The 26,277-nt window shown below is 41.0% G+C and overlaps 1 protein-coding gene across 1 annotated transcript in view; it reads left to right on the forward strand.

Moving 5' to 3' along the window:
• The window catches only part of kiaa1109 (KIAA1109 ortholog), a 142,092-nt gene that overhangs the window by 68,450 nt on the left and 47,365 nt on the right, over window positions 1-26,277 (forward strand). Inside the window, 17 exon segments of the mRNA XM_061695387.1 lie at window positions 420-1,008; window positions 1,913-2,111; window positions 2,884-3,144; window positions 3,552-3,645; window positions 4,249-4,299; window positions 9,603-9,809; window positions 10,653-10,888; window positions 11,018-11,262; window positions 11,397-11,502; window positions 11,878-11,975; window positions 12,080-12,268; window positions 12,353-12,521; window positions 14,588-14,799; window positions 19,383-19,466; window positions 20,233-20,431; window positions 20,548-20,607; window positions 20,737-20,963. Of these exon segments, the coding sequence (XP_061551371.1) occupies window positions 420-1,008; window positions 1,913-2,111; window positions 2,884-3,144; window positions 3,552-3,645; window positions 4,249-4,299; window positions 9,603-9,809; window positions 10,653-10,888; window positions 11,018-11,262; window positions 11,397-11,502; window positions 11,878-11,975; window positions 12,080-12,268; window positions 12,353-12,521; window positions 14,588-14,799; window positions 19,383-19,466; window positions 20,233-20,431; window positions 20,548-20,607; window positions 20,737-20,963 (3,226 nt within the window).

Below are 26,277 nucleotides of genomic sequence, written 5' to 3' on the forward strand. Positions count from 1 at the left end.
AAGTCGGGTCTTTCTCTTGAAAAACGCAGCAACATCCAGGCAAAGGTGTGCAGCATATCTGATATTAATATAAAACTTGTCAATTCTTCCGACCTCTAGACAAGGCACGGTGAACATTCCACCGCTTGAGTTCAAGCCAGCGGTTCTTATTGAGACTTTCAGCTTGAATGCAGTCGTGATGGAGAAGTCAACCAGTGCGCCACAAGGCTCCAGCATATCTGAAATTAATATAAAACTTGTCAATTCTTCCGACCTCTAGACAAGGCACGGTGAACCTGCCACCGCTTGAGTTCAAGCCAGCGGTTCTTATTGAGACTTTCAGCTTGAATGCAGTCGTGATGGAGAATTCAACCAGTGCGTCGCAAGGCTCCAGCATATCTGAAATTAATATAAAACTTGTCAATTCTTCCTACCTCCAGACAAGGCCTGGTGAACCTGCCACCGCTTGATTTCAAACCAGCGCTTCTTATTGAGACTTTCAGCTTGAATGCAGTCGTGATGGAGAAGTCAACCAGTGCGCCACAAGGCTCCACTGCAGTCCCACTGTCCTTCCACGACCTCACCCGCCGCCACTACAACACATTCCATTGTGACTTCACAACAGCCTGCCAGTCCATTAGCCAACGTGTCGACATGGCTCTAGTGCGCCTTATTCACCAGTTTAGCACCATGATCGACGATATCAAAGCCACTCAGACAGACATCAAGCTAAACCGCTACACAGCAGGCTCTGCTTCACCAACCCCAACATTCAAGACCCGACCATACCGCCACTTCAGGTCGTCCGACTTTAGTCGGAGTTCACGGGGCAGCATCAATGGAACGGCACGCAGTGCCACACAAACCCTGAAGAGCAAAAGAGGTTTGGTTGGAGGGTTAGGTGGTGGAGGGGCAGGGATTGCTGGGGGTTTGCCACTCAATGGACCACCCTCAGCCATGGACACACAAGGAAGAAGGGAGCACAGAGGACGTGGTTCACTTGGACGTTCAGAGCGTCGCACCTCAAAGGTAACAATTCGTCAAGATTTGAATAGGCTTTTGAAAAGACAGAGTAATCTATAGAAGCAGTTCATGTTCATTCCAAATATACCTGTAGATAACTTTTTCTGCTATTACACCCTACAGAAGTGTTGTGATTTTGTGTGTTTAGGGGCTAAAGACACATCGCTCACAAAACTGGGTACACTTGCAAAGCTATTTTTTTAATTTTGATTAACACTGTCTGAGATGTATTATGTTGGCCCCACATGTAGTTAGTACCAAAATATTAGACACGGCTCTTAGTATGATGCAGTGCAGTTCTATACTATTCTAAACGATAGCTACAATAATAAAGATATTATTCAATGACTACCTCACTGACGACGTTACACTTGAGCCTTAGTATCTTCTTCGAATCGTTGAGCTATACTCTACAGTGTTAATGCTGTGGTGAAGTTAGTGATTATTTTTTATATTTGTTTTATGTTTAGAAATGTAAAAAATATATATATTATGATTTTGTTATACAATACTTGCATAAATGTCTGCATTTGTGTTAAACTAGTTCAATATTTATTTTTATTTTCTTGCATTTTCGTTGAGAACATGGAGAACAGAAATGGAGTTTAAAGTATGCACACAAACACAAGGGGGAGCTAGTAGATTAATAAAGCATCAAAGATCATGCACACATTTCACAGGCGCTCTAATTTAGTGTCATCAGAGGGCCAGGCACTTTTTGAAGGTTTTGCAATCAAAAAAATATATATACATTTACATACATACATCGACTGTATGTTAATGGATTTTGTGGCAATTTACAGAAGTGAATAAATTAAATAATAAGAAGACCAGCCAAAGTTTTTGTTTGCAGCTGCAGATTGTGAAATCATTATACGTTTAATCTTGTGGAATCTCTGTTATTTTTTAGGTGTCAAGAAAGGGCTCACGTGATGTGGCGGACCACACGGCAATCCAGATGGATGACTCTGACTCCATCACAGTGTCAGAGCAGAGCGAGCCGTCTGCAGAATGTTGGCAGAACATGTACAAGCTGCTCAACTTCTACTCGCTCATCTCAGATCCCACTGGAATCTTGGAGAAAAATTCTGCAGAGAACTGCTTGTCAGGTGGGAATCGTCAGTCAGCATTTTTTCTCTCTTACTTGACCAATTATTCACATTGTTGGATTCCAATTGTTTGTTTGTTAACACTTCCAATACCTCAGTGTATTATTTTGTCTTTGTCATCCCATGATTTTTCTACAAAATATTGTATTTTGTGCATCTTAAGCAGCGCAAGAACCAAAAATATTTTGTACATACAGAATGTGACATATCCATGATGTTACGGGTAGTTGAGGTCATATGTCACATCTATGTCAATGCTTCACTTTATTCAAACAATCTTAAACTTCCAGCTGTGGCAGTTTTTGTAATTCCTCTCAGTTAAGACATGATCATGACATTTTAGTTCTCTAGAGTTCATTCAGTTCTACTTGCTTACAATTACATGTACCAGTTAATTGTTGTTTATCATGTTTGTTTTCATATCGTCACGATTAATGAGTTAGTAAACCAGTATCACTTGACTCTTGTTAATTGTTACCCATGAGAGGCAGTTTAGGGAATACAATACATTTGTAGAACAGATTACAGTTGTATATGGATCATAAAAAAGATAATGCTCAGTATATGCCAAAATGGCATGTCTTTGAAGAAATTGATCTCTTCCCCCCAAATCATAGATATTATTAGGGCTGACCTTACTACTGGAATCCTGCTGTTTTGTCAAGTAACTTCTGTAGTACAAACATAGTATCAAACAATTAGAGGATACCCGGTGTGGTAGATTGTAATTGCGGATGGAATACTAGTTTTCTACCCCTCATCTTTTCCACAGAAGCTGGGCGTCGGCCATCAGAGCCCCAATGTAACGTCATCTTTGAGAACGAACAGCAGGAACCCACACCCACCAGGCCGCCTGCTGGAGGCTGCAGGCGCCGTAGTCTGGTGAATTCTGAGGCCCAGCATGTCACCCTCATAGTGTTTGGCATCGGCATGGTTAACCGCACCCACCTGGAGGCTGACATTGGGGGACTCACCATGGAGGCAGAACTCAAGAAGATACATGGAAGTTTTACCCTCAAGGAGAAGATGAAAGGTGATTCTGTGAATAAAAAAAAAAGTTATTTTTTTTAATTCCAGATCTATTCTAATGTTATAAAAACAAGTCTGACATTAAACGCACTTCAAAGACAATAATGAATTGTATAATTAAGGCTTTAACTGAAGATAACGTCTCAAGCAGTAGATAATAGTAAACGACATTCAGAAGAAATGCATACACCTCCGCATAATGCAAATGATCAGATTTGTTCCGAATATCAATGTTCACATTTAATCACTCTTAAGTGTTTGGTGCATGCAGATTCAGTGCTGAAAGATTGGTTCATATTTTGATGCAGAGAAGAAAAATTATTCTCGATTGGCGAATGTTTGTTTCTGGTGGTATGCAATATGTTTTTTTTTCCCCCTCCTGTTTACGTCTGACCTTTTTTTTTCTTTCAGATATCCTACATCAGAAAATGACTGAGACCTGTGCATCAGCTCATATAGGCGGAGTAAACATTGTACTGCTGGAGGGCATAACACCAGACATTCAGTACGTAAAAAATTCCTTCACTCACATCGTTGCACAAAGAAATGTCTTTTTGAGTTGAATGTCATTATGTCTCAAACAGAATTTTTGTAGTCTTTTGATAATTCACATAATTAGGTAATCAGGAGAGGGTATTCTGTCTTTTTTTTTTCTTGATTTCAATTTCTGCTATCGAACATAAAATACGTTAGAATATCTGTGATAAATGTAATTATTTGAGGCTAATACAATCATCTGGCATAGTATAGTTTCCGTATAGTGGGAATATTGCCTGAGAAGATGGTACAGTGTTTTTCAAAACCACTATTCTTTTATTTAAAATATACCATGGAAGTATATACTTCAGTATGTAGGAAACTCTTTTGAAGTGATTTACTGAGGTCACAACTGTTTAAACGTATGTGATGACTCAGTTGACGTACGCATTTTACTTAAACTACTGAACTGTCATACGGCCACATGCACTTGCTTGTAAAAAAAAAATAATTAAAAGTGAAGCTATTTGAAGCATTATACTCTTAATTGTGTAGAATTGTTTTACATTTTCCTCTGCTCTCCCTTTTCTTGTTTTTGTTCTGTTGCTTTCTCTTACAACTACATGCATAGACTGGAGGATTTCCCAACATCTCCCACCAGCACAGCAAAACAAGAGTTTCTGTATGTTGTTGCTGCTTTTTAGGGTTCACCTGCATTGTTTTGTTCCAAATCCAAAAGCATTTCCATCATTTGTTTGTCATGTCTATTCCGTGTGTGTGTGCGTGCGTGCGTGCATGCATGAAGCCATTTCCAGTGGTTTTAGACATTGAAGGTAGTGGCCTGTTGCCATCTTGTTCCTTTTTTTGTCTGACCATATGCTGATAATCATGCATTTCATTTGAAGACAGAATAAAGTGGTGCAACGTGTTATTGAGTCAGCAGCAGAATATTTATCTCTTCATAATTGACCAAACATTTGGTGTTGAATGGAAAAAGGTTTTCCATTGATGGCGGTGCATCCTCACAATTGCCGCCCAACTACATTATGTAATAGTTGCTGTCAGATGTCAATGCAAGTCTAATTTTTTTAAGTCTCTTTAATACTTTAGCAACAGTGGGACAAAACAGTATTTAGTCAGCCACCAATTGTGCAAGTTCTCCCGCTTAAAAAGATGAGAGAGGCCTGTAATTTTCATCACAGGTAAACCTCACCAATAAGAGACAAAATGAGAAGAAAAAAAAATCCAGAAAAACACATTGTCTGATTTTTAAAGAATTTATTAGCAAATTATGGTGGAAAATAACTTCTTCTTTTCGTTTCGGCTTGTCCCTTTAGTGGTCGTCACAGCGCGTCATCCTTTTCCATCTCCTGCATCCTCCTCTCGAACACCAACTGCCCTCATGTCTTCCCTCACGACATCCATCAACCTTCTCTTTGGTCTTCCTCAAGCTCTCTTGCCTGGCAGCTCCATCCTCATCATCCTTCTACCAATATACTCACTATTTCTCCTCTGGACGTGTCCAAACTCCAAAACATAGAATCATGGCTGTCCCTCTGATGAGCTCATTTCAAATTTTATCCAACCTGGTCACTCCGAAAGGGAACCTCAACATTTTAATTTCCGCCACCTCCAGCTCTGCTTCCTGTTGTCTCTTCAGTGCCACTGTCTCTAATCCGTACATCATGGCTGGCCTCACCACTGTTTTATCAACTTTGCCCTTCATCCTAGCAGAGACTCTTCTGTCACATAACACACCTGACGCTTACTCCACCCGTTCCAACCTGCTTGGACCCGTTTCTTCACTTCCTGACCACACTCACCATTGCTCTGGACAGTTGACCCCAAGTATTTAAAGTCCTCCAACCTTGCTATCTCTTCTCCCTGTAGCCTCCCTCTTCCCCCACCCCTCCTCTCATTCATGCATATGTATTCTGTCTTACTTCGGCTAATCTTCATTCCTCTGCTTTCCAGTGTATGCCTCCATCTTTCTAACTGTTCCTCCACCTGCTCACTGCTTTCACTGCAGATCACAATTTCATCTCCAAACATCATGGTCCACGGGGATTCCAGTCTAACCTCATCTGTCAGCCTATCCATCACCACTGCAAACAGGAAGGGGCTCAGGGCTGATCCTGATGCAGTCCCACCTCCACCTTAAATTCGTCTGTCACACCCACAGCACAACTCACCACTGTTCTGCTGCCCTCGTACATGCCCTGTACTATTCTAACATACTTCTCTGCCACTCCAGACTTCCGCATGCAGTACCACAGTTCCTCTCTGGGTACTCTGTCATGGGCTTTCTCTAGATCTACAAAGACACAATGTAGCTCCTTCTGACCTTCTCTGTACTTTTCCATCAACATCCTCAAGGCAAATAATGCTTCTGTGGTACTCTTTCTAGGCATGAAACCATACTGTTGCTCGCAAATACTCACTTCTGTCCTGAGTCTTGCCTCCACTACTCTTTCCCATAACTTCATTGTGTGGCTCATCAACTTCCTCTATAGTTGCCACAGCTCTGCACATCACCTTTGTTCTTAAAAATGTCCACCAGTACACTTTTCCTCCAATCCTCAGGGATCTTCTAACGCACTAGAATTCTATTGAACAAGCTGGTCAAAAACTCCACAGCCACCTCTCCTAAATGCTTCCATACCTCCACAGGAATGTCATCAGGACCAACTGCCTTTCCATTTTTCATCCTCTTTAACGCCTTTCTAACTTCCCCCTTACTAATCATTGCCACTTCCTGGTCCACCACACTTCCCTCTTCTACTCTCCCTTCTCTCTCATTTTCCTCATTCATCAACTCCTCAAAGTATTCTTTCCATCTAGCTAGCACACTGCTGGCACCAGTCAACATATTTCCATCTCTATCCTTAATCACCCTAACCTGTTGCACATCCTTCCCATCTCTATCCCTCTGTCTGGCCAGGCTGTATAGATCCTTTTCTCCTTCTTTAGTGTCCAACCTGACATACATGTCGTCATATGCCACTTGTTTGGCCTTTGCCACCTCTACCTTTGCCCTGTGTCGCATCTCAATGTATTCCTTTCGCCTCTCCTCGGTCCTCTCAGTGTCCCACTTCTTCTTAGCTAACCTTTTTCATTGTATGATTTCCTGTACTGTGAGGTTCCACCACCATGTCTCCTTCGCTCCTTTCCTGCCAGAAGATACACCAAGTACTCTCCTGCCTGCCTCTCTGATTACCTTGGCTGCAGTTGTCCAGTCTTCTGGAAGCTCCTCCTGTCCACTGAGAGCCTGTCTCACCTCTTCCCGAAAAGCTGCACAACACTCGTCCTGTCTCAGCTTCCACCATATGGTTCTCTTCTCTGCCTTTGTCTTCCCAATCTTCCCCCCCACCACAAGAGTCATTTTACACACCACCATCCTATGCTGTCTAGCCACACTCTCCCCTACCACTACCTTACAGTCGGTAACCTCCTTCAGATTACATCGTCTGCACAAAATGTAATCCACCTGCGTGCTTCTACCTCCGCTCTTGTAGGTCACCCTATGTTCGTGCCTCTTCTGGAAAAAAGTGTTCACTACAGCCATTTGCATCCTTGTTGCAAAGTCTACCACCATCTGTCCCTCCACCATCTGTCCCTCCAAGTTCCTTTCCTGGATGCCGTACTTACCCATCACTTCTTCATCACCCCTATTCCATTCACCAACATGTCCATTACAATCAATTACGACTCTCTCTCTGTCTGGGATGCTCAGAACTACTTCGTCTAGCTCCTTCCAGAATTTCTCTTTCACCTCTAGGTCACATCCTACCTGTGGGGCATAGCCACTAATCACATTACACATAACACCCTCAATTTCAAATTTCAGCCTCATCACTCGATCTGATACTCTTTTCACCTCCAAGACATTCTTAGCCAACTCTTCTTTTAAAATAACCCCGACTCCATTTCTCTTCCCATCTACAACATGGTAAAATAATTGAAACCCTGCCCCTAAACTTCTAGCCTTACTGCCTTTCCACCTGGTCTCCTGGACACACAATATATCAACCTTTCTCCTGATCATCATGTCAACCAACTCCTGAGATTTCCCTGTCATAGTCCCAACATTCAAAGTCCCCACATTCAGTTCTAGGCTCTGTGCTTTCCTCTTCTCTTTCTGCCGAAGAACCCGCTTTACACCTCTTCTTCTTCTTTGACTTCGACCCACAGTAGCTGAATTTCCAACGGCGCCCCGCAGGTTGACGGCGCCGGTGGCGGGCGTTGTTAACCCGGGCCACGACCGATCCGGTATGGAATTCTTTGGATGAACGCTCATATTTGTTTGGCAAGATTTTAAGCCGGATGCCCTTCCTGACGCAACCCTCTGCATTTATCCGGGCTTGGAACCGGCCTACATTTTGCACTGACTTGTGTCCCCCATAGGGCTGCATTACAAGGTTTTCACACACACTTGCTCATATTTTGTCCCATTCCTCCATGCAGAGCTCCTCGAGAGCAGTGATGCTTTGGGGCTATCGCTGGGCAACACAGACTTTCAACTTCGTCCAAAGATTTTCTAAGGGGTTGAGATCTGGAGACTGGCTGGGCCACTCCAGGACCTAGAAATACTTCTTACGAACCCACTCCTTCGCTGCCTGGACGGTGTGTTTGTAATCACTGTCATGCTGAAAGACCCAGCCACATTTCATCTTCAATTCCCTTGCTGATGGAAGGAGGTTTTCACTCAAAATCTCACGATACATGGCCCCATTCATTCTTTCCTTTACACGGGTCAATTGTCCTGGTCCCTTTGCAGAAAATCAGCCCCAAAGCATCATGTCTCCAACCCCATGCTTCACAGTAGGTATGGTGCTCTTTGGATGCAACTCAGCATTCTCCTCCAAACACGACAAGTTGAGTTTTTACCAAAAAGTTCTATTTTGGTTTCATCTGACCAAATGACATTCTCCCACTCCTCTTCTGGATCATCCAAATGCTCTCTAGCAAAAATCAGATGGGCCTGGACATGTACTGGCTTAAGCAGGGGGACACGTCTGGCATTGCAGGATTTGATTCCCTGGCGGCGTAGTGTGTTACTGATGGTAGCCTTTGTTACTTTGGTCCCAGCTCACCGTTCTTGTGATCATTTAGATCCCAAAGGGTGAGATCTTGCGTGGAGCACCAGATCGAGGAAGATTATCAGTGGTCTTATATGTCTTCCATTTTCTAATAATTGCTCCCACAGTTGATTTTTTTCACACCAAGCTGCTTACCTATTGCACATTCATTTTTCCGAGACTGGTGCATGTCTACAATTTTGTTTCTGGTGTCCTTTGACAGCTCTTTGGTCTTGGCCATAGTGGAGTTTGGAGTGTGACTGTTTGAGGTTGTGGACATGTGTCTTTTATACTGATAACAAGTTCAAACAGGTGCCATTAATACAGGTAACAAGTGGAGGACAGAGGAGCCTCTTAAAGAAGTTACACGTCTATGAGATCCAGAAATCTTGCTTGTCTGTAGGGGACGAAATACTTATTTTCCACCATAATTGCTAATATTTTTTTTTTAATCAGACAATGTTATTTTCTGGATTTTCTTTTCTTCTCATTTTGTCTCTCATAGGTGAGGTATACCTGTGATGAAAATTACAGGCCTTCCTCATCTTTTTAAGTGGGAGAACTTGCACAATTGGTGGCTGACTAAATAGTTTTTTGCCCCACTGTAATAACCCATCCATCCAACCATTTTTCGTGCCGCTTATCCTCACTAGGATTGCGGGTAGGTAATAACTATCATAAAAAATAAATATAACCTGTTGATTCTCTGTGTTAGATGATAATTAAGTAGAAACTGTGAAAGTGTGACAATTGATAATTATTGTGGTATCCAAATATCTCAATGTCCAAAATCTGCATGGTCCTTCAGTAAGCCTTCTCATTGTTCTTACACTCATATCTCCATGTCACCTGCAGCAGGTTACATACCCGCCTTGTTAATCATCAAAGTTCTCTCTCTGCGTTGCAGAACCGTGGTTAAATGCAACATCGCCAAGTCTCAGGCCTTGTACAGCGCCCAGCGTGGACTGAAAACTAATAATGCAGCTGTCTTCAAAGTGGGAGCCATCATGATCAACATCCCACAACACCCAGCCACTTTACACAGCATGATGGTCCGCAGTTCCCATCAGCTTTCCAAACAGATCGCTGACCTCATCCGACAGCCATCTAATGTGTACGTCTGCCATTGCACCTTGCTCGATTAAAAATTGTTTACTAGGAACCATATAGAAAATCCTTCATCAGTCCTAAATGCAACACATAGTGTATCTTCATGTTTATTTGTTTGAAGTGCTCATTATTGTGTACACTGTGTTGCCTCTTTCTTCTCCCGCTGCCAGTGTGTGGTCTGTTTTCACAGTACTAGTAGTTTATCATTTTATTAAATGACCTGCAAACATAATCTATAATGGGTGTCAGGTCCTTGTCCCGGGGCACATTGGCACTGGTCAAAAGGAACGGGCAAATGACTCTTACTTAGTCAACTCATGACTTTTTTCAAGTCTATTAATTTGCAAAATTTGGGGAGTTGAGAGTTGATTCATGGGAAATTATACAAATAACAGGAATAATCTGCAAAAGTTGTAGCGTAGTCTCCAGTAGGAACTATACAAGTGAAGCAGAGGAAACACATCAACCAGGATTAAGTTCAGTTCAGTTTAATTTTTCTCCTGCATCTACGTTTCATGAAATATCTTTCTTTATCAAGTATAGTAACAATACAGTTGTGTTAAGTAAAGTAGAGTAAACTCCTAAATCAAAAACAGCATTTTGTGAAGTTCTAAAAGAAGAATGTTAGTGTCTGTATTTATTAAACTCCTATGGAGTGATGATTGACATCTAGAGAAATATGAAAATATCACACTGCATTTACCTGCACTAAATCAATAGCATAGAAGCAGTATTGTTTTTCCAGCATGTTCATTTTTAATGCAAGCCATTCATGTGACATTAATTATATTTACTCAGTTCACTGAGACACTGATGGATTGAGTGAACGTTGTTTCTTCCTCTACAGTCAACCTCCTAATAGGGAGGACACTCCCACCCCGCAACCCTCTGACAAAGGATCCAGCATCAATCAGACACCTGTTGAAGCCAATGAGTTCCCCCAGCTTCCCGAAGGCCTTGAAAAGAAGCCCATCGTCCTCAAGTTCAGCGCCATGATGGATGGCATCACCATCGGTGCTGCCCTGCTGCCCTCGCTGAAAGCTGAGTACAAAATGGGTCGTATGAAAAGCCATGGCATGACAGGTTTGTAGAAAAACATCACAAACCGGCATTTGGTCCAAGTGTATTAAATTTAGATAATTTTACAAGTGCTAATTGGTTTTAAGAATACTTAAAACACAAAGTAACGTGCCTTCCTGGTGCCTACTTTAGGAGCTCAAACCAGCTTCACCTTTGAATTGCCAAACCACAAGCTATGCTTTCAATCAAAAGTATCTCCAGTGGACATGTCCACCATGCCACCATCAGCGAGCCTCACCCTGCCTCCAGTCACTATGTCTGGAGAGTACATCATGGAGGACCATGAGAGTCACTCAGACCAGGGTTGGGGTGCTGATGACTTCCCTGCAAAGCAAGGAAACTATCTCCAAGGCAACTACCTGCGCTGTGTGGCTGAGGTGGGATATGATTTCTAATGCAATTATTATCTTTATGTGCCAGCATAGGGATTAAGGAATTAAAATGGAGTAGTTGGTGACTTTACCACATCTGAAACTCAAACAAACACTCACTTTTCTCCTCTCTTGTGTAGATTGGCTCTTTTGAACATAACCTGACAACTGATCTGCTAAACCACCTGGTTTTCCTGCAGAAGGTTTTTATGAAGGAGGTCAATGAAGTCATCCAGAAGGTGTCAGGTAATGTAAAATAGACATGCACATACAGTACTCGAATTTGTTCAACTGATGTAAATGTAACTAGTTTGTTCTCATTTCTGTAAAGCCTCACCTGCCTCTAAGAGTAGTGAAGTCAGTCTGTTTTACATTATTAAACTTCTGACAGTAGTGACCTCCAGCTGCTGCTTCACACCCTGTAATCATAATTTTCACAAAATATAAAGTGTCACAAATCTTGTCTTTCCCTCCACAACCTTGGATTTTGTTGCAGCATTTAAGAAGTAGAGTGTATTCTGATCATAAAATATTGAATGTCACATACAGGTGGCTTTCCCAATATTTTACAATGGTCGTTATTCTAAACTTATCTTGACTTGCATGTGTTCATTGCTGCAGGGGTTGAACAACCCATCCCACTGTGGAATGAGCATGACACCTCAACAGACGCAGACAAGCCCAAAATCCTGCTTTATTCACTAAGCCTTATGTTCAAGGTACTTTCCACTCATTGTATGTCTATATGATGACAGTCCAAACATTATGATTCAAAATACTAAAATCATACAACCAATTTTAAACAAAACATTCCAATTTACAGGGAATCCAGATGACCGCCACCACACCATCAATGAGAGCAGTGCGCTTTGAGACTGGCTTGATTGAGCTAGAGCTATCCAACAGGATCCAGTGTAAGACTCAGCCTGGTGGCAGCAGCAGTTACCTGAAACTCTTTGGCAAATGTCAAGTTGACCTCCACCTGGCCCTTGGTCAAATAGTCAAGCACCAGGTATGAATAGGTCCATCAATGCCCCATTTGCTCAAGGAATTATTTTGAAGAGATGCAGTGATTAACCCCGTTTTCCTGTGACAGGTGTATGAAGAGGCTGGCTCAGACTTCCACCAGGTAGCATATTTTCGGACCCGAATTGGTCTGCGTAATGCACTCCAGGAGGAGATCAGTGGCTCGTCGGACAAGGAGGCTGTTCTCATCACACTCAACAGGCCTATTGTTTTCGCCCAGCCAGTAGCATTTGACAGAGGTCTGCTTGCTTGCTTTTTCTCTTCATGACATCATGTTTGTGTGTCTGAGTGATGGGATAAAATGATTTAGGTTTACTCTAGTGAACTTCGAGTTGTTAGGGATCACCTTTGATGTGCGTCCTGCGTCTCAGATGCACAAAAATGATCAGGGACACATAAAGCATGGTGAATCTGCATCCACAATCACACAACATTGTTTACATACGTATGTGTGCAAGGCTCAAATTAAGCAATCCCTCATCACAGTTTGTGGGTCAAAATTTGCATTTTGTGCATCAAAAATCACATTGTAAAGCAAAACTTGCAAATTATTTTTACCTCGGAGACGGTCGCAAAGACGGAAGCAGGCAGGGACGTATGTGACACAACGCGGGAAATGCAGGAAATGAATATTTTAGTACTCGAATATCCTACTGAAAATTCTATCAAACAATCAATTATTTGGATAAACTATATTTTTGCATGATTAAAGAGCAATTTTGTATACAAAAGAGAAATTAGGACCTTGCACCTAATAACGTACGACTAAAAGGTTTCTTTTTTGATATAATCAACAGTTTTTATTTATTGAATTCACAATGTACAAAAGATAAGGCATCATTTATTTTTTTTAAATGCATTTCAAGGCATTCTTTTTTATTTATTTTAAACGCATTAATAGCCTTTGTGCATCTTCATTTAAGCAGCTATTATTTTAGCATTTCGTGACATATTACTACATTAGGTTCATGGCTGTGTATTTATCAGCTCAGACCAGCTGACTAGGAATAAGACAAATATTCTTTGTACCACTCCAAGTTTTAGAAGTGTTCAATTTGTTCAAACTAAAATTAAGAAACCTTGAGATAAAAATATTTGCTTCATCTCCCTTCATCAAAACCCTTCTCTGTTTGAGTACATGACGATGATCCATTTTACTCTCATTCCTCTCTGGCCACATTTGCCACGTTTTGCACCTACTTGACTCAAAGGTTTTGCCACTTACAGATCATCAGATTGGCCATATGTCACACAGTGACTACACTGAGCAAAAAGGACACTATATGTACAGCTATGCTTGCATTATACTGTAATGGACACTTTTTTTGCAGACTCGATAAATTTTCATTGTTGTGGTAACACCCGGCATGTCGCTCACGGCGCAGCGAGCCACTGGCGGAACGGTTTTGGCTCAGTACATGCAAACAACTGGGACGTTTTAGGGAATGTTACCAATTTATTCCATTCGCTAGCCCGCAAGCTAGCTAGCTAGGGTTCTAAGGAGCTAAACAGCTCGCTCTGGCTCGCTTGATTGTGGCGACATCGTTTAAAGCAGAGGCACAAAGTCACGGTCCGCATCCGGACCCAGAAGCAGTCCCAAACGGACCCACACCATCGCCAAAAAATAAAGGTTGTGTTTGAAGACATACAGGGTGCTTCTATTTTAAGCGGCGCAGCATATTACAGGCTTTACGGTTGTGGTGAACTGTACCGACCAATTACATGAGTTCTGCCACCCTTTCAGCCAATCAAATCCGCATCTCAGGCAGTAATCACTGAAATCACTGACTACACACAGAACAAATTGTGCTTAAAATGGAACGGGCAGAGTAATTTTTGTTTGTACTTCTCAGTAGGAAGTTCCCACTGGGAGCCCTTGTTAAAAAAATATATTGTTTAAAGAAATTGCTATCTTGGCAGGCTTAAACACATAATATATTAAGAGAGAGCAAGAGCAATGGATAACACAAAAATATTGTACAAACAGTAAATATAGAGTAACAACTGTAATCAAAATCTGCCCTATAGCAGGACCGCGATGCAAGAACCGTGATATAGTGGAGGATTACTGTATCTGTATTCCATGATGATAGGTTGTAGGGACTCATTGTTCCAGGGCTGGGACTCATTGTTTCTATGATGTGCATCCCGGGACTCACATAGTCACAATGTATAAAATTATCTATGTAATTTACATTTTATAGAGCTCAGTAATAACTTCTGCCATGTATTTGATCTCTTCGCTTTTGTTTCATCTATCGATGGAGATTGCTTAAGGGTTTATCCATTTGGGGTCCTCCTGCAGCTGTGCTATTCTGGCTGAATTACAAAGCAGCATATGACAACTGGAATGAACAGCGTTTGGCACTCAACAAGGACATCCATGTGGCCACAAAAGAGGTGGTGGACAAGCTGCCAGGTATCCAACAGACATCAGCCCAGGCCTTCAGCACACTCTTTCTTCAACTAACTGTCAATGACCTGGGTATATGCCTGCCCATCACCAACACATCCCAGGTAATCAGATGTAAATTGTAGGACTTTTAAGTTAACTTTCTTAATACCATATTCATTTTACAGCTCTGCCAAAAGTAAACACAAAATATGCGCATAAATGTATACATGTATGCTCTGCATACAGTATATCAACACATACTGTATTTAACTGGTTTCATTCAACAAAATCTAAAGAGAAACTTTGTTCTCTAACGAAACCTATTCAAGCATATTTACAGTTCATTAGTGTGTTGCAAAAACTTTTAAGATTTAACTCCAGACCATCAATTTCTCACATATTTTATCTCAATTCCATCCAAATGTGTAATTTGGACAAAACTCACCAATAAAAATCCTGATTCCTTTCAAAACATAACATTCAAAATTGCCTGTTATAACCCCCAAGAAACTACAAGATTGTGGATCGTGTGGATTAATTTTAATCCACAAAATGTTGTGCATGACTATATTAGGAGAAATGCTTTCTTTGTTTAAAAATATGCAATTTATTTGTGCATCAGTAGGTCTATTCACTTGTAGAGGAAAGTGTCATGACAATTGATTTTTACTGCGCTTTTTACGGGAAACACTGGCTGTTCAAGTATCAAGCAGTTTTTGCTATACCTGTAGACAAGATACAGTATATACTGTGTTTATACAGTGGGTACGGAAAGTATTCAGACCCCCTTACATTTTTTCACTCTTTGTTATATTGCAGCCATTTGCTACAATCATTTAAGTTCATTTGTTTCCTCATTAATGCACAGCATCCCATATTGACAGAAATAAATGGAATTGTTAAAATGTTTGCAGATTTATTAAAAAAGACATACTGAAATCTCACACAACCATAAGTATTCAGACCCTTTGCTCAGTATTTAGTAGAAGCACCCTTTTGAGCTAATACTGCCATGAGTCTTTTTGGGAATGATGCAACAAGTTTTTTACACCTGGATTTGGGGATCATCTGTCATACCCCCTTACATATCTTCTCCAGTTCTGTCAGGTTGGATGGTGAACATTGGTGGACAGCCATTTTCAGGTCTTTCCAGGGATGCTCAATTGGGTTTAAGTCGGAGCTCTGGCTGGGCCATTCAAGAACAGTCACGAAGTTGTTCTGAAGCCACTCTGTTATTTTAGCTGTGTGCTTAGGGTCATTGTCTTGTTGGAAGGTGAAACTTCGGCCCACTCTGAGGACCAGAGCATTCTGGAGAAGTTTTTCGTCCAGTATATCGCTGTACTTGGTCGCATTCATCTTTCCTTCGATTGCAACCAGTCGTCCTGTCCCTGCAGCTGAAAAACACCCCACAGCATTATTCTGCCACCACCAGGCTTCACTGTTGGGACTGTATTGGACAGGTGATGAGCAGTGCCTGGTTTACTCCACACATACTGAGCTGGCAGTCCGGCCAAACTGAGCAATTGGGGGAGAATAGCCTTGGTGAGAGAGGTAAAGAAGAGCCCAAAGGAGCTCCAGAGATACAGTCGGGAGATGGGAGAAAGTTCTAGAAAGTAAACCATCACTGCAGCCATCCACCAGTTGGGGCTTTATGGCAGAGTGGCCCGACGGAAGCCTCTCCTCAGTGCAAGACACATGAACGCCCGCATGGAGTTTGCTAAAAAACACCTGAAGGTCTCCAAGATGGTGAGAAATAAGATTCTCTGGTCTGATTAGACCAAGATAGAAATTGTTGGCCTTAATTCTAAGTGGCATGTGTGGAGAAAACCAGGCACTGCTCATCACCTGTCCAATACAGTCCCAACAGTGAAGCATGGCGGTGGTAACATCATGCTGTGGGGGTGTTTTTCAGCTGCAGGGACAGGGAGACTGGTTGCCATCGAAGGAAAGATGAATGCGGCCAAGTACAGGGATATCCTGGACGAAAACCTTCTCCAGAGTGCTCATAACCTCAGACTGAGCCGAAGGTTCACCTTCCAACAAGACAATGACGCTAAGCACACCGCTAAAATAACGAAGGACTGGCTTCAGAACAATTCAGTGACTGTTTTTGAATGGCCCAGCCAGAGCCCTGACTTAAACCCAATTGAGATTCTCTGGAAAGACCTGAAAATGGCTGCCCACCAACATTCACCATCCACCTGACAGAACTGGAGAGGATCTGCAAGGAGGAATGGTGGAGGATCCCCAAATCCAGGTGTGAAAAACTTGTTGCATCATTCCCAAAAAGGCTGTATTAGCTCAAAAGGGTGCTTCTACTAAATACTGAGCAATGGGTCTGAATACGTTTGGCTGTGTAATATTTTAGTTTTTCTTTAATTAATCTGCAAAAATCTTCCAACAATTCATTTTTTTTTCTGTCAATATGGGGTGCTCTGTATACATTAATGAGGAAAAAAATTTACTTAAATGATTTTAGCAAATGGCTGCAATATAAAAAAGAGTGAAAACTTTAAGGGGGTCTGAATACCTTCCGTACCCACTGTATATATATGTATATATATGTATGCATATATATATCTATGTTTATATATATATATATATATATATATATATATATATATATATGTGTGTGTGTGTGTGTGTGTGTATGTATGTGTGTCTGTGTGTGTATATATACAACCCCAATTCCAATGAAGTTGGGACGTTGTGTTAAACATAAATAAAAAAAGTATAATGATTTGCAAAACATGTTCAACCTATAGTTAATGTTGAAACTGATAAACTTTATTGTAATTGTAATCAATAAATAATCATTAAAATTGAATTTTCTGGCTGCAACACGTTCCAAAAAAGCTGGGACATGTGGCAAAAAAGACAGAAAGTTGAGGAATGCTAATCAAACACCAGGTGGGTGCCATGATTGGGTATAAAAGGAGCTTCCCTGAATTGCTCAGGCATTCACAAGAAAAGATGGGGCGAGGTTCACCTCTTTGTGAACAAGTGCGTGATAAAATAGTCTAACAGTTTAAGGACAATGTTCCTCAACGTACAATTGCAAGGAATTTAGGGATTTCATCATCTACAGTCCATAATATCAAAGTGTTTAGAGAATCTGGAGAAATCACAGCATGTAAGCCGCAAAGCCGAAAACCAACATTGAATGCCCGTGACCTTCGATCCCTCAGGCGGCACTGCATCAAAAAACAACATTAATTTGTAAAGGATATAACCACTGAACACTTCAGAAAACCAATGTCAGTAAATACAGTGAGGTGATACATCCGTAAGTGCAACTTGAAACTTTTCAAAGCAAAAGCCATTTATCAACAACACCCAGAAACGCCACCGACTTCTCTGGGCCCGAGCTTATCTAAGATGGACTGATGCAGAGTGGAAAAGTGTTCTGTGGTCCGACGAGTCCACATTTCAAATTGTTTTTGGAAATTGTGGAAGTCGTGTCCTCCGGGCCAAAGAGGAAAAGAACCATCCGGAATGTTATGGATGCAAAGTTCAAAAGCCAGCATCTGTGATGGTATGAGGCTGTTAATGCCAATAGCATGGGTAACTTACACATCTGTGAAAGCACCATTAATGCTGAAAGGTACATAAAGGTTTTGGAGAAACGTGCTGCCATCCAAGCAATGTCTTTTTCATGCAAGCCCCTGCTTATTTCAGCAAGACAATGCCAAACCACATTCCACACGTGTTACAACAGCGTGGCTTCGTAGTAAAAGAGTACGGGTACTCGACTGGCCTGCCTGCAGTCCAGACCTGTCTCCCATTGAAAATGTGTGCCGCATTATGAAGCGTAAAATATGACAACGGAGACCAAGAATGGGAAACAATTCCACCTACAAAGCTTCAACAATGAGTGTCCTCAGTTCCCAAACGTTTATTGAATGTTTTTAAAAGAAAAGGTGATGTAACACAGTGGTAAACATGACCCTGTCCCAGCTTGTTTGGAACGTGTTGCATCCATAAAATTCTAAGTTAATGATTATTTGCTAAAAACAATGAAGTTAATCAGTTTAAACATTAAATATCTTGTCTTTGTGGTGTATTCAATTAAATATAGGTTGAACATGATTTACAAATCATTGTATTATGTTTTTATTTATGCTTAACACAAGTCAATTCCTTAGTTTTTGTTGTAAAGATCTAAATGTGTTAAACACCTCGGGAAAGAACACCTTTTGTTTGAAGCCACCTATTTTTCAAGTCAGAAAAATTATTGGAACGGGACTGATGGGTGTTTCTAGTTGCTTAGGTGTTAGCTTTTAGATTGATTGCTTCAACATTAGACAACACCTAAGCAACCTGTAACACCCATCAGTCATGTATTAGTAATTTTTGTCACTCGAAAAATAGGTGGCTTCAAACAAAAGGTGCTCTGTCCTTCGTTGTTTAACACATCTAGATGTAAACACCATGAAATAAAAGCTGGAATTCTGAACTTTTGTCTTATATTCATCTTTTGATCTGAAACCCAAATGTCTTCAGTCTGCAACAAAAACAAAATAATTGCCCTTGCCAATACTTGTGGAGGGGACTAACACACACACACAAACACACACACATATATATATATATATATATATATATATATATATATATATATATATATATATATATATATATATATATATGAGAGAGAGAGAGAGAGATGCAGCAATAGTCATTATCTCGTGACTTGTTTCCATAGAAAGGACATGCAACTGCTGTGGAGGGCACAAACGCTGAATCTGGGCCATGCACATCAAAAACCCAGGATAAAAATGCACGAAAAGTAACCTGCAATATGTACATCACTTCTGCTGGGTTGCTGGGAGACAGTGGTGACTGTGATCAACAAACTGTGATAAAATTTATTACAGTAACAATTCTTTGCAGTGCTATTCTCTGGTTAAAATTAACCAGATAAAAAATGCTGGTGATTTCAAATATGTAAAATACAGAAAGCTGTGCATAACTAATTACAGTGGTGGTGGAATCTGAATGGTTATAAGTGTGGGTCTCAGTACTTAAATAAGAAGAGGTTATGCAAATTAAGAATACTTAATGCTTAGATACTTACAATGTTAGATTGCTTTCCAGTCCAATCATTTTGACATGGAATGTGATTTTTATGTACTGCATGTTAAATATGAGAAATTATCTGAATTCCTGCAATTGATTCCTCAAGTTGTCCAATGATTATTTATATATTTATCCCTTATGATGAATAAACGGAAAAGAAAGAGATTAATATCATGATCCATATATCTATATATATTGTATATTCAGGAATTCAGGTAATGTGGGCAGAGGATTTTGTTTCATCAAAATATATAGAAACATCAAAAACAAAATTCTTGGTAACATTCCACCCTAGCTTTTCAAAATAATTCAGTCAAAACGACTGATATAAAGCGAGTGAAGTGTTACCTACAGTTACAGTTGCTACTCTCGGCTACTCATTTGCCTAACATACGGAAGTACACTATATACATATTTTTGTTTATAATTTTAAGGCCCAAGTGTAACACATTTCCCTCTCTTTGGTACACTACCAGGCAAACCACAGCATAGATTTTGACACCAGCTCAGCTCTGGTCTTGACTATTGAGAGTACACTGATCACCGCCTGCTCCTCTGAGTCCTTGGTTAGTAAAGGCCACTTCAAGAATTTCTGCATCCGGTTTGCAGAGGGCTTTGAGACCTCTTGGGATGACTGGAAGCCTGAGATCCGAGGTGACCTGGTCATGAATGCTTGTAAGTGATAACATTGATTTCCTGTGGCTGAGAAACGTGGCTGTCTAGAAATTATACAAACTGTTCTTTTCTGAAATATTTGCCTGGATAATGATTTGTCATTAATGTATACTCAGGTATAGTCCCAGATGGCACATATGAAGTGTGTTCCAGGACCACGGGACAACCATCTGCTGGCAAGTTGTAGTCAATGAAATGTGGATCAGACAGCAGAATTCTTCAATAAGAATAAGACTGAACAGAAGTTCCTGAGTTTTTTTAATTAATTTTGTCCTTGCCCACATCTTTTCTTTTCAATAAATTAGAGAGCAGTAGTGCTGGTACCTGGACCCTGAATGTGCTTTGGAAAATGTGTGGCATTGACGTTCACATGGACCCCAACATTGGCAAGCGCCTCAACGCCCTTGGTAATACGCTGACATCTATGACGGGAGAGGAAGACGTAGAAGACATCACCGACCTCAACTCTGTCAACATGGTGGACCTTTCAGATGAAGATGAAGTCGACACCATGTCACCAACCATCCACATGGTGAGTCAATGTCTGCTTTTTGTGTCTCCCTGCTGCGGTCGCTCTACCATTCCCACCGCTAAATCTAGCCAATCTTGTATCTCAATGTAGGACATTATGGCAATATTTTGACAATAATAATATCACAATATGGCAGGAAAATCTACAATACATCATAGATGTGAGTGAAGAAGGTAAAAATGGTAAAAATTGTCTTAGCTATAAAGACATACACAAACATGAAGAAATTAATTTCACACTTCCGTCAAAATGTTTTAATAGAATCACTGATTGGTTTAATACGTTTTTAAAAAGTTATATTTTTGCAGAAATATAACTGATTTACTGCGAAGCACAACACAAATTTGATACATGAAATGGAAATACACCGGTGCCTCGAGATACAAGTGACCCGACTTATGAGTTTTTCTAGATACGAGCCCTAGATTGGTCAAATGTTTGCTTTGACCCGCAAGCCCAATCTTGAGTGACGAGTGCTGTATAGCAGCAGGAGGTTCCACTCACTTGACAAAAAGCAGCACTTTGGCTAATCTAATTTGTAAATATTCTTCAAAAAAGAGGTCTCAAGCTCTACATTGTCACTCCCAGTTGGAGTTTCCTTGATAATTAACTATAAAACAACAGCGCTGCTGACGAGACACATACCGCCTTCCTGCTCCAGGTGTAGGAGAGAGCGGGGGTGGTGGGGGTCTAGCAAGAGGAGAGCGAGAGAGAGAAAGATGGAGCATTTAAAGTGTGTCAGAGCTCCTTTACCCCAGGCTCCCCTGCGCCTATGGTACTAAGAGAGTCCTGACCTGCTCTCTGTTTTATAGGGTTAAAGATCCCCGTAATCCTTGCATGTTACACAATGGACCATAAACAGTGACGGGAGGTTGCTTAAGCCGGTGTCGCGAAAGATTCGCTATGGTTCTTTTTTTTTTTTTTTTTTTTTTTTTTTTGTCCTCATCGGCTGTTAGATCGAGCAGAATGGAAAATCTGTATCCCTTTTATGCCGGAACAGTTTTACTGTGTCACAGTGGAGTTTTTAAGATTCCGCTCTGGTTTCTTAGTATTATAATTGAGGTTTATTGAGAATCAGACTTGATCAGTCGAACAGTGTGTGTATCATAGTTTTAAATAGATTTGGTCCTGTGCATTCTTTGTTTTTTTGACAGTTTTCGGGAGATTTTTTGGTATTGTGTTGACAAATGTTATTTAGAGAGGGTGATAGAGATGCTATATTTAAGTCCTGCAAAGCCAGGGTACGTAGTAGGGTAACGAGCAAACACTGAACATAGGAAACAAACAGTGACATGGGGATAATATGGTGTGTGGTGGTGGTTTGCGTTGCGCAAGAAGAGTTTTGAGCGACTTGTGCGTTTAGTGTGTGTGGAAACAAGCAGAACAGGAAAGCGGAGAGATAGGAGTTGAGGATTCATGCTGGTGGCATGCGTGATTCCGTATCTAAGCAAAAGTGGAAAAAATGAAACAAAATACTATACATTTTTGACAATTCATAACGACAACAGATTCGCCTAGGTTCTAACAGCCTCCTATGAAACGCCAGCCCCACATAAATTAGCCCACGCCTCGACAGGGTAATCTTTGCAGATGACGTTCTAACTGCGTTCATTTAAAGCTACTCCTTATTGAAACGCTGTTCTTGGTATTGACCTAAGATGATTCGACGGTGGAGGCACGGTAGACGACTGGTTAGAGCGTCAGCCTCAGAGTTCTGAGGACCCGGGTTCAATCCCTGGCCCCCCCTGTGTGGAGTTTGCATGTTCACCCCGTGCCTGCGTGGGTTTTCTCCGGGCACTCCGGTTTCCTCCCACATCCCAAAAACATGCATTAACTGGAGACTCTAAATTGCCCGTAGGTGTGACTGTGCGTGCGAAAACAAACAAACAAATGTTTGTTTGTTTGTGCCCTGCGATTGGCTGGCAACCAGTTCAGTGTGTACCCCGCCTCCTGCCTGATGATAGCTGGGGTAGGCTCCAGCACGCCCGCGACCCTAGTGAGGAGAAGCGGCGCAGAAAATTAATGGATGGATGATTCGACGGTCATTATACGACAGCCAGGACCCGTTATTTATGTTATAGCCGCAATAACCTTTCAAGAATAGGAGTAAAATGATTATAGGCTTCATCGGTAGAGTGTTATTATGTCTGCCAACATAGGTACTGTTATTCTTAAAATAAAAGGAAGGGACATTTTTCGATAATTAGAAAAAGGCTTTAGTGAATAGAATATAGCAAGGGCTTACAAGCTTCAAATGATAAAAATAAAAACAATAAAGATCACAAAAAGGAACTGCCTGTGAAATATCTACTCACTCATGAGTAGACTTTTACGCCGATCTGATTATTAGCATTTTATGCTGATCGGCTTTCAAACAACACGTAAATTGTTTGCAGTCTGTGCACAACTGAAGTACGCCGTGGGGAACGTCAACTAAATGCTTCAAAACAACAAATTTGATCGGGCACCTGAGGAATGTACACAAGAAGAAGAAAAATAATCACCTTTTATTGTCATGGACATGCATGCATGCACACACAATTTGTTCTCTGCATTTAACCCATCACAGTGAACACATACACATGTTAGTGAAACACACTGGAGCAGGGGGCAGCTGAAGCGCCCGGGGAGCATTTCGGGGTATCAGTGTCTTGCTCAAAGACACCACAGCCGTGAGTCCGGGGGATGTTGGCGGAAGGTCCAGTCGGAGTCTTGAATCTAGTTCCCCCACGGTGGTAGGCGATGATCTTAACCATTGGGCCATGGCTGCAGGAGGAGCATGCCGCATTCAAGCAACGCAGCGTGGGGGGGAAAAAACCAAAGGAAAAGTCAAACGGACGCAACACCCGTCCATATAGCCGGGACAGTGAGAAAGTTAGAGTAAGCATGTCATTAACAGTATTTGTTAAAGTAATGTAATTACAGTAAGTTAGCATGCATTATTTCTGTCATGTTGTAATGCTGATTTGACCTAAACTTGTGTCAGTGGCCAATCCTTTAATGCCCCCTAGAGGTCATTGATGTTTTCACTTTTGTCTAAAATGCTAGAGAATATATTTGAAGATACAGTACTCAGTATACAGTACACAAGTATATACAATAAATGAACAAGTCATGTAAATGCACACATTGCTCCATCTTGTGATCGGATCGGTTATCATTTTTTTAAACTTGCTGATCGGTGATCGGCCCCAGAAATCCTGATTGCGTAAAGCCTACTCATAAATGAGATAAAATATTTCCAATCCTTTGAGATGAAAACCAAAATGAACCAAACAATATCAGTCCATGGAAAAAGTCTGCTCCATTCAAAGTCTCATTCGATGACATATCAAAACAGTCCCAAAGTTGTGAAAAATCCAAAACATAGAAAAATAAGTCTACTTAAAATGAAATATCCGATTGATCAGATCGGCCAGCCCCTCGACAAGCTTCTTTTTAAAAAATTAATTCATGGATTAGAAAAGAGTTAAAGGATGGATGTTGGTGGGCTTTATCCTTGAGGCTTTGCGGTAATCATTTGTTTGAATTCAGCTAAACCTTTCAGAATTTTTTTAAGCTGTCTTCAGAAGCTGCATCTCCTCTTCAGCTTGCGTTTTACACCGGTAGAATGAGAATGTCAATACCTCTACTCGGCATCCTGTTTCTGCTAACAGACAGGAACGAAAGAGCCCCAAAAGCTTGTGAATTCTGAATTTATAGGACAGCTGATGCAGGAGGCGTTACAGGGCTGGGTGGGGCCAGCTCACCTCTGTTTTGTCCTTTTTTGGTAAAGTTGGTGAAGTTTACTGGTAAAGCTAATTTTTGTTGGACTTCCACCAACCTTTCTAGGGGGCTATTCATAGATACATCTTCCTGTGTCACCATGGAGACGACTTACAGTTTTGACTACAGTTGCCCCCTATATCTATCTGTTCCAGGGCATACAGATATAGTGACAACTGCTCCGTTCTTCTCATCTTTACTCCTTCAACTCCGGAGGATAACTCAATTGTGATCAATTCCTACAACATCCCGTAAAACACATGCCTCTAATAACTTCACAAAATAGTGCACATGTACAACATATCATACCTTATCATGATATCAAATAACATTGAAAACATATAGCATGAAACAATCTGTAATAATCAACATTTCATTGTAGACTCCCACTCTACAATGAAAAGGTCCTATCACTTCATCATCCAATCTCACCCTGTGGGCACTATCGATTGTGGGTCCTAACTCTTGGTTACATTTAGTTATAAATGGAATATATATGTAAATTGCTGCTGAAAGCTGTTAGTGCATATCTGCTCGCTAATATTCATTCTCCAAGCAAAAGACCATAAGACTGTATTGGCATGTCTGGGTAGAAAACAGACTGTATGTCAGCATGATCAGTTGACCTTCACTCTGGCTTCCTCTTGAGGGAGATTTTGGTACACACAGGTGTAGAATGTTTTCCAGATGTCATGTTGTCTGGGGTGTGAAATGGAAAAAGTAAAATCCGTAGAGCAATTAGCGGGGTGGGGGTGTGTCTCAGACACAGAGATGGTATTTCAAACTTGATGTGCTTCGATGAAATATAATTTCAGTGCTGCAGTACATGCAAATTGTTTTATCTTAAGTGCCATCGGGGTGACTTTTGAAGCGAAATTTGCTCCCGAGCACACCAGTTGGAGTCTTCTCACTCAACTTTGCGCTGGCATAAGCATTGACCTGATCACTGACCTAATAGCAACCTTTCAGATTTCCATCCGCAGCTAAGGTAAAGGAGCGTGTGCGGTCAAAATAAATTGTGTGATTAATCAGTGTGAATATATGATTAATGCGATAATTTTTTGGGAATGATCATATGCGTTAACGAGTTAATTTTGACAGCCCTACTTTTCAATAGTTTAATGGTCCATTTAGCCACCCGATTTTGACCTGGGTGTATTGATCAAAATTGGTTAACCAAATATTTGCCTTTGGTATTCCATCATAAGCTCAAAGCTTCACTCATTATACAAGGTTGTCGCCATTTGGTTTATGAAGGCAAAGTAACAACGATTGAACTCTGGAAAAATATTGGTTAATGGATTTTGACGTGTCCTTGCCCATGGCAAAAAACTGAATAGTGATGACTGTATTGGCCATGCTTGCCTACTAGAAATAACTTGCACTGGATGTATGGTGCTGCCATACAGTACGTGGAAAAATATCAAAATTTTGCTAAACAGTTCCCAAATATCATTATTTATGTGGACCATTGTAGAAAAACAACCACAATTAACTTAAACATAGCTTCTTTGGCAAATCTTCTTCCTGTCCATCCATTTGTCCCTGC

This window comes from Phycodurus eques, chromosome 14, assembly GCF_024500275.1.
Source record: "Phycodurus eques isolate BA_2022a chromosome 14, UOR_Pequ_1.1, whole genome shotgun sequence".
NCBI lineage: Eukaryota > Metazoa > Chordata > Actinopteri > Syngnathiformes > Syngnathidae > Phycodurus > Phycodurus eques.